General features: G+C 39.6%; 1 protein-coding gene across 1 annotated transcript; it reads right to left on the reverse strand.

Moving 5' to 3' along the window:
• Positions 1-7,775: 7,775 nt before the first annotated feature.
• LOC147449095 (heavy metal-associated isoprenylated plant protein 28-like) lies at positions 7,776-9,239 on the reverse strand. The gene is made up of 2 exons (XM_086522534.1): positions 8,780-9,239; positions 7,776-8,443 (listed from the first exon to the last, which is right to left on the reverse strand). Exons 1-2 carry the CDS (start codon positions 9,048-9,050, stop codon positions 8,028-8,030), a joined length of 687 nt encoding a protein of 228 aa, XP_086378660.1. The 5' UTR covers positions 9,051-9,239; the 3' UTR covers positions 7,776-8,027.
• Between the last annotated feature and the right edge of the window lie 661 nt (positions 9,240-9,900).

Here is a 9,900-nt window from a genome sequence, read left to right on the forward strand (position 1 = left end):
GTATAAAGTTTATTTTGTAAAGTGAAAAAAGGACACATTATCATTATCAAGTTTTGAGTTTGAGGTGTACGACTGAGAGCGGTTACTCTGTTGTAGCTTGTAATCATCATAACTTGAGCTTTGGTAATCACATTTCAATTTTGAAACTTGCAATATGTTCCTTGTTCTTTGCTCTTTCATTTAAGTATATTCATTGTTGATTCTATGGTGATTTGTGACTACCTGTTAGTAGGCTAAATTTGCTATTTTGAGTGCGTTAATGAGTGTTGTTTGACATTGTGACCATAGGAGAGTGTTCCTAGACCCTGTTAGGAAATATGACATAGCTAAGTAGATAATTGAGTAGTCTACTTAATGGAGAGAGATAAATTTTCACACTTGAGAGATTATAGAGTATAGAGAGAGAGATAGCACACACAATATACGTGGTTCACCCAATGTAGGCTAGGTCGACGAGAAAGCAGCCACTCAATGGCTTTAGTACTTCAAAAGAAGAAGTAGATTACAAAGAGATTATAACCTTTTGGAGCTCCCTCCTTACTTCACTCTCACCACCTCAGATCAACTTCACAATGCACCACAATGCTTCACAATCCGTTTTTGTGTGTACAAGAGGCCTCATTTTATAGGCCAAAATGGTTGCCCTCTCTCATGAGAGGCAACCATGTGTAGTCGTCCTTGTGTTGACAAGTCCGACTTGGAATGCGCCCATGTGTGGTCACCCTTGAGAAGACAAGTCCATCTTGAGATAGGCCACCGGCCATTGAATTTGGCCATCACCTACTAGCCATTGACTTTTGACCACTGGCCCTGGCCATTGACTATCGGCCATCGAGCAATTGACCGGCCATTTTTCAACCACTTTTGACCATCGTCTGGCCATAATATTCTGGCAAAAAGGAATATTTTGGCTGGCCGTGAAAATCTTGATTTTTGACGAGTGATTTTTCTTCACGCATGATGACTTCTCCTCATAATGGGGGCCTTACAAATGTGCATTTTTAATACAAAAAATTACAAGGGGTAAATCAGGCTCCATACTTAACAATCTCCCACTTGGAGACGGATCTCCACACCAAACCTATGACTTCTTTCCATCTTGGCTTCTTATCCTTGAATATCAATTGAAAATGAGCAAAAGCTCAACTTCTCCTTGTTGACCACCTTCGTAAACATGTCTGCAGGATTTTCACTTGTATGCACATTTCCTAGCCTTAGTTGTCCCTCTTCCAAAAGAGTGCGTATGAAGTGATATCACGTGCTTTGTCCTTGAGTGAAAGGCTGAGTTCTTTGTAAGATGGATAGCGCTTTAGCTATCACTGTACAAGACAAAATTGTCTTGTTTGAATCCAAACTCTTCTAAGAATCTATGAAGCCATATAATTTATTTGCTTGCCTCTATCATTGCTACATATTCTGCTTCCGTGGTAGAAAGTGAGACCACTTTCTGCATCTTTAAAGCTCAGCTTACTATTGTGTCTCCAATTGTGAAGACATTGCGAATAGTTCTCCTTTGAGCATCTTTGTCACCTGCCATGTCTGCATCAGCATACCCTTGCAAGAACATAGCAGTGCCTCCAAAATACAAAGCATTTTTTGTTGTCCCTTTTAGATACCTAAGTATCCACTTCACAGCTTGCCAGTGCTTTTTAACTGGGTTGTCCATGAACCTACTTACAACTCCCACTGCATGTGCAATGTCTGGCATGGTCCAAATCATAACATACATAAGAGAACCTACCACTGCAACATATGGAACTTTAGACATATATTCTATATCCTCTTGTGTCTTTGGACACATATCCTTGGTTGATTTAAAATGACCCAGCCAAAGGTGTAAAAAATGCTTTTGCATTTTGCATTGCAAACCTTTCTATTACCTTCTTGATGTAATCCTCTTGAGATAGCTTTATTGTCTTCTTCATCTTGTCCCTTGATATCTTCATACCAAGTATCCTCTTTGCAGCACCTAAATCTTTCATTGAAAAAGATTTAGACAGCTCCTCTTTTAGGTCTTTGATGTCCTGCATGTTAGCACTTGCAATTAGCATGTCATCAACATACAACATTAGGATGATGAACTCCGCATCTCTCAAATTCTTCGTGTAGACGCAATGATCTGAGTTACATCTTCTGAATTCATGATCCAGCATCCATCAATCAAATTTCAAGTACCACTATCTTGATGCTTGCTTTAAACCATACAAGCTCTACTTTAATCTACAAACCATTTTCTCCTTACCCTTTAACTTCATACCCCTTTGGTTGAAGCATGTAAATTTCCTCCTCTAAGTCACCATGAGAGGGAATGTCGTATTTACATCCATTTGCTTGATATTTAAATCATGAGCAGCCACAAGGCTTAAGACAAGCCTAATTGAGTTCATCTTTACAACATGATAAAATACTTCATTGAAGTCAATACCTTTCTTTTGAGAAAACCCTTTTACCACAAGCCTATATTTGTAACTTTTCTTCCAACCTTCTTCTTCCTTCAACTTATACACCCATTTGTTCTGCAGTACCGGCTTACCTTTGGGAAACTCAACCAACTCCCATGTGCAGTGTAATGAGTCCATCTCCACTTGCATGCATTCTTATTTGGATTCATGATGCATAGCTTCTTCGTATGATTTCAGCTCTCCACAACTTAAGATCAAGAGATGGTTGAAGGAAGGAACAAACCTTTCTAGAGGTCTACTTTCTCTTGTCGATCTTTGGGGAATAGGTTGAGGCTCCTCATTTGGTTGACATTGTTGTACATTGTCACCGTTTGCAATCCTTCAGTCTTCACCGTCCTCAAGCTCCATGTACTCATCACATGTTTTTTTGTTTTTTTTCTTTTCGAGTAATCTTTGTACATATTTTGTTCCTTAAAAGTTACATCCCTACTCCTAAAGATTTTACCATCTTCAGGATTCCATAGGCGATACCCAAAGTCACCTTCTCCATAGCCACCACTGCCAATGAAGAAACACTTTTTTAACTTTGAATCTAGCTTTGACCTTATGCTTCTATCTATGTACATGAAAGCCTCGCACCCAAACACTTTGAGAAATGAATAATTCAGTAGTTTGTTTGTACACTCCTCCTCTGGAACTCCCCCATCCAATGCTGTTGAGGGTGACCGGTTGATCAAGTACACAGACGTACTTACTGCTTTCACCCAAAGCTCAAGCGGTAGGCCTGCATAGATAATTGAGCATTTTACTTAATGGAGAGAGATAAATTTTCACACATGAGAGGTTATAGAGTAGAGAGAGAGAGAGAGAGAGAGAGAGAGAGAGAGAGAGAGAGAGCACACATGAGAGGTTATAGAGTAGAGAGAGAGAGAGAGAAAGAGAGAGAGAGAGAGAGAGAGAGAACACCTCCCAAGCATTGGGTGAACCACGATATACGTGGTTCACCCAATGCTTGGGAGGTGCACTATGTAATCATGTTAATGTATAACGTGAGTTTGATAGGAGGGGTTTTCTAATTCAAAAATTTTAGGCAAATCAATACATATACATTAAAATAAGGGGTTATTATATTCAATTTTGGATCCTACAATAAGGGGTCATTTTATTCATTCAGACATGTTAAAAGAGGGATTTTTTTAATACCCCACAAATGCACGTTATATAGGGGGTACTGAATGGTGAACCCCCCGAGACCCAATGTGGTTTACGTCCACGGAAAAGAAGCCACTCAATGGCTTTAGTACTTCAAAACAAGAAGTAGATTACAAAGAGATTATATCTTTTTGGAGCTCCCATCTTGCTTGACTCTCACCACCTCACATCAACTTCACAATGCACCACAATGCTTCACAATCTCTATTTGTGTGCAGAAGAGACCTCCTTTTATAGGCTAAGGGCTACCCTCTCTCACGAGCGACAGTCGTGTGTAGCCGCCCTTGTGTTGACAAGTCCAACTTGGACTCTCCAATGCGCCCATGTGTGGCCGCCCTTGAGAAGACAAGTCCATCTTAAAATCAGCCACGGTCATTGGCCATTAACTACCAGCCACCGACCAACCGATGACCATTTTCCAACCACTTTTCGATCGTCATCTGACCATAATATTTTGACAAAAAGGAATATTTCGGTTGTTCGTGAAAATTTTGGTTCCAACGAATGATTTTTCTTCACGCACGATGGCTTCTCTTCATAATGGGGGCCTTACAAATGTGCGTTTTTAATACAAAACATTACAAGGGGTAAATCAAGCTCCATATGGACTTAACAAACCGTAGGTGACCTTTCTGGTATGTTCTGTTGCAGTTTTCGGGACCTTGATCATGATGGATTGTGATTTTGGTACCCCCCTAAATTGCAACAAAACTTGGTGGGGTAGTGCCCCTAAGTGTCTTAGACCTCCTCCTAGTTTTATAGCATTTGGACTTCATTCAAGTTCCAAAATAGGTTGATAACTAAGTGCAATACATAGGGCGTAGACAAGTTACTAGATCCTAGAGTGATAGATTTGCATGTACTAGAGATATTGTCATTTTGTAGGTTCACTTCTTGAGGTTGACGCCCTCAAAGAGTCTTCGTGCCACATCCGAGTCGCTTCGTTGAGTATCGACATTGTGCTAGTGCCAGAAAGCTATCCTACAGACGTCCTTTACGGTGACTTGCTAACAAGCTATATTGTGAAGCTCAAATACTAGGTTTGATTTGATAGTTTGAGTCACATGGGAGCATTGACATACCGATTTGGATTTTTACCAGACCTGCCCTACTTCAAGATCCGTACAAACACGTCTCCATTTTTTACCGCTTCCCTCTCATCTTGTGTCACATATAGAGGAGCCTCACACCCTTTCCCTTGAGAAAGATAATAGCTATCCCCTCTTGCAGGTATTGGGGGTACTCCGAGGGTTTGATACCAATTACCTCCTACAACTGAGGTGCACAAACAATTATGTGCCCCTTCCACATGGTTGGGTTTTTACTTATTCATTCATGCTCAAAAAAGTCAAAACCATAGAACAAAAGCATATGGGAAAGCATAACTTGCACAAAATATAAGTCCCTTGGTTTTGTCACTCTAGGGTCTACTCTCTCTCTCTCTCTCTCTCTCTCTCTCTCTCTCTCTCTCTCTCTCTCTCTCTCCCAAAAAAAAGGAGTTGATTTCTATTACTTGAAAAAAACCCTCAAAATGCCCAAAGGGTGTTGATTATGAGGGAAAGCACATGAGTGAAATACATACTAGGCCTGAAGGTAACATTAGAAAAACCATATACAACTAGCCACATGGGCAAAAACTTAAAAACTATAAAAATTGAGATAATTTTGAGTTATATTGCCCCTCAAAACCCCCAATTCCATTTTAGTTTGACTACGTATTCACTACTTTTCGCTAACGTTTTGCTAATTTTCACAAATTTTGCTAGCCCAATCACCAACACTAATGTGCAATGCATGTTTTTTATTCTAATTAGAGGTCATACCATTACTCTAATCGAGTTAATTTGTGCGAATTGATAACTAATTTTTTGATTTGGATGTTTGATTTTTGGGATTGCATTATAATCAAATGTGTGCACCTTAAGAATCATACACTAATTGGAGCAAGATGAGTCCAAATTGAATGGCAATGTGCATGACATTTTGACCTATTTTTAGGTGTGAATGTCTTGGTTGGAGTTCTATGTGCACTACCAATTGGCTTAAAAACCGCTTATGATTGGTTAATTGATGGTAAAAAGTGGGTGATTAGTGTGTTGCCATTATGTGATTAGTATCAAATTGATTGACTATGGCAACCTAGATCAGAAAAATTTAGCATAAATATTGTGTGTTTGTTTTCATTTCAATCAAATGTACATGCCAAATCAATTAAGAGGGAATGCTTGACAGTTAAGGTGCACAATTTAATGGAAATTCACTTATCTTAAGGGTAAATTGGTCTAATTTTTGGTATGCATGTCCCATTTGAGTGGTGTGTGCACTTGTGAACATGTTCATATGGGCTATGCCAAAAAATTTATAGTCTATCCATGCATTTCTAATCAATGTCAAACACAATAATTGTCCTCTAATCTTTGGTTCAATGCCCACAATCTTGTTTTATGCTTGAGGATTGCCATCTCTCTCGTGGATCCACCCTTCTCTCTCTAAGGAAACTTTTGAGCCCACCAAAAACATGCACACACATCCAACATTAGCATGGATGCTAATGTTCTCTGTCATTATCCAAAAGTGTCTTTGTCAAACGCCAATGATGAACACATTGCTAAATTCACCACATATAGTTCTTCTTCTATACATGAACACATATACACTTTCCTGCTTCTCTTCCTCTCACTAATCTATACTCTCAAGCTCAAGCTTCATTAGTTTATTCTTTGCCAAATCAAAACCCGAATCTCATTTTTGTGAAACATTTTTCTCTGTCTCACACACACATGCTTGTTTGTTGGGCAACCAACTCATTGACATGAAAATCTCTCTCTCTCTCTCTCTCTCTCTCTCTCTCTCTCTCTCTCTCTCTCTCTCTCTCTCTCTCTCTCTCTCTCTCTCTCAGATGGTAGACGCGTTTTTGTGCACATCGACGACAAGTGCCTACTTTATTATCACCTATATTCCCAATATGACTCATATTTGTGTTATGTTTTATGTGATGGCTGCAGGTAAGTGGAGGCAGCTTGCAAAAACCCTACTTCTTCCTTGTAAACTTGTGCATGATAATGAGCGGATAGTATATAATTATTTTCTCTCCCTCTCTCCTTTTTTGAAGTTTCATATACTAAGCTCCTATCTACTATCTTCAACCAGTTAATATGCTCAATCCCTTCATCTCATGAATCCATTCCAATACCAGTTGTCATAAACATGAGAGAATCTCTCTCTGCCTCAACATCGCTTGGGCTTTGCACACACTTGGTTCATAGTTTTTGCCTACAAGCTCTCTCTCTCTCTCTCTCTCTCTCTCTCTCTCTCTCTCTCACACACACACACACACACACACACACACACACACACACACACACACACACACATATGCATACGACACCAATGGTACAAGTTTGTTCTTGTTAAAAAACAAAAAAAAAGACCAATTGTTTTGGGAAGCAAGGTTTCCCACGACATAAGTCATGGACAAATAAGCCAAATTTGAAGGGTATGTTGGTTTTCACACTTTAGGCAGTGTTGCTAGCACCCTTTTGAGTCGTCATGTTCTCTAATTGAGGTGATTTTTGGTGAAACATTTGTAGGGCAACATAACCTTTGAAAAAGATCTTTGATCTTGGGATTGCCAAAATTGTAAGGTGGTCCCAATTTGGCCTCCACTTCCGCTACTAGCAGAATTGCATATGCAATTTTATCATTTTGTGCAAGTTTTTTGAAAGTGCAAATGTTTGCAAATTTACGACTTTGCAGACCTGGACAGCTTGCGTGGGCGCTGACTAAACAGCAGCATCTGCCTAGATTTCGGTTAATGGACCCAGAGACCCAGTATGTCCATTATCCACTAAGGAGAGCTATATATTTAATTAAGAAAGTCTCTAGAATTGAACTTATAGCAAATATCTATGAGAGGTTCAATGAAGAATACTTGCAAACATGATAATTCTTCATGGTGGCACAAAAATCCTCAAACCTAACTAACCTAGAAATTATATTACAAGATCTTTAAGAAATCTTACATAGTACCGGGTTTCTAGTGGGACGTTCAATTTTTTAAACTCATCGAAGTGGCTTCATTACAGATAAACCGCTTCTTCCAAAATGTGAAGCGGATTTAAAAACCTGCTGTAGTAGCTATATTGGATCTATGTGTGTTAAGGATGGCAATGAAGTCATTTTTGGTGAGGTTTTGGGTCTCCTAGGGATTCAAGGTGGCTATAATGGCTATATTGGGTCCTCCTAAGGATTTAAGGTGGGTATATTGGCTCTACAAAGGGAGCGTGTGTATGTACTAGATGTGAGGCATAGATGTTACAACAAAAATACATAATGATCTATCTAGTTCACAATAGGGTGGGGGTGTTGTGATATGGAAGAATTGAAGTTGATGCATATGGTAGTGGGCTGAATTTACATGATTGAGCAACTATTAGGGTCCTCATCGCTAAATATAGATGGGGCCGCATGCGATGTGCGACCTTCTTGATGATAGATATAGGGCAGGGAATCATCAGTTGAGTAATCGTAATTGTTGTAGCCATGCTTCTTATAGTTGTAGGTGGGCCTAAAGGGTTGAATTCGGGACATATGGTCACCAATAGATGAGGAAGAGAGGCTGTTGTAGCTACTGTAGTAATTTTGGGAGCTTGTGAAGTTGTTTATTGTACTAGTTGCCTCAGGAAAATGGTAGAGATTAGTGAAGGCTTCTTGCCAAAATTCTGCCCTCTTTCCTGTCTTTCTCACAGCTTTCAACACTTTCCTTCGATCCACAAATCCATATACTGACACTTTGTTCATCCTTAGATCAACCTCGACGCTATCTACGCCTGTGTCAGAAGAAGAAGCATTAGCTTAATGCTGAGTAAGTTGACGGCAGACATAATAATTGCAAGGCATCAGCTCATGCTGTGATGAAAGGACAATTATGATAGATCTGATTGCCTGGCAATATCGTCGAAATGAGGGAAATGCAATGCAGAAAGAGAAATGTTGTGATTTTGAAAACAGCAAGAGAAATATGTAAGTTGTAGTGCTGCAGGGATCATGAGCCTAAAGATCAGTGGAAAATCTAATTGGAAGAAGCTATATATTATTGCAGTACAATATTGTGTTATTCTAATTAAGATCGCATCAGTATAACATGAAGCAATAATTGTGAATACCTTTGAGCTTGGCGAGCTGCTTTCGTACCTTTTGCTCGCATCCTTGGCAATCCATGCGCACCAGAAGCTCCACAAGCTGCGCATCAAGGATGAGTATATACGTATCCAATATTCTTGATAGAAACAATATGAAAGCAGCACGAGAGTGAGTACATATTAAACCACTTTCTGGCTCAAACAACGCATGCATACGATATGGCGGAAGCAGAGGATATGGCGGAAGATCCAGCTGAGGGAATCCCTCCATGAAAGAAGAGATGGTTACCTCCATGTTTTGTTTGTTGTGAGTTCCGGCTAGCTGCAGCTGATTATACAAGCTAAGCTTTCTGCGTGATGTACGTATAAGGTAGTCTAGTAATTAATCATTAATTAGGCCGCTAATTGCATGCAAGGGTCATGAGGGTGTTGTCTATTTGCATACAGTTGAGAAGTTGCTTGCATACAAGAGGTACTTGATGCTCTCTTTCTCTCTTCTCTCTCTCTCTGTCTCTCTCTGTGGCTCTGGTCTAGCTGTCTGTCTTATATAAGCTGTTGGGTGTCTTCATTAAACCATAATTAGCTTGTGAAAGAGGGTACAAGGAAACAAGGGTCTACGAAGGGTACAATATATTGTTTTCCATGTTCACGGCAAAAGTTAAGACATCCCTTTTTATACTTGGGACAACTCACAAAGGTCACAATTCCACCTGCTTTACGGGCTTTCAAAAATAGGGGTGTGTGTGTGCGCGCGCGCTATAGAGAGAGAGAGAGAGAGAGAGAGAGAGAAGAAGAAGAAGAAGAAGAAGAAGAAGAGAGCTTTTAGAGCCAAGTCCCCCTATGAGGTTAAAAAATTAATGATATTAAGGATATTTATAGAGAGTGTGAAGTGGTCACAATAACACTAAAGAGAAGTAACATTTGAGCATAACTTTTCTATCCTTGGTATGGAAGTAAGAACGTGCCCATCTAGAGAGAAACTAGGGAGCAAAGATTGAATTTTGATTGGTTAGTACTCTAGTGAGGCATGCATTCAAAGACAAAGTTGAGTACTAGTAGTGTTTCGATCTTCGAGGAGGAGCCTGTCTCCCAAGTATCACTAAATTAAATGAAAGCATGAGTGACCACAATTTATTAGTATTAAA

This window comes from Adiantum capillus-veneris, chromosome 10, assembly GCF_014529385.1.
Source record: "Adiantum capillus-veneris isolate H3 chromosome 10, ASM1452938v2, whole genome shotgun sequence".
Lineage (NCBI taxonomy): Eukaryota > Viridiplantae > Streptophyta > Polypodiopsida > Polypodiales > Pteridaceae > Adiantum > Adiantum capillus-veneris.

Coding starts and splice junctions, on each gene's coding strand:
- LOC147449095 (XM_086522534.1), bottom strand. CDS start 9,050: ATGGAGGTAACCATCTCTTCTTTCATGGAGGGATTCCCTCAGCTGGAT. Junction 8,444..8,779: donor GCAGCTCGCCAAGCTCAAAG/GTATTCACAATT, acceptor CTTCTGACACAG/GCGTAGATAGCGTCGAGGTT.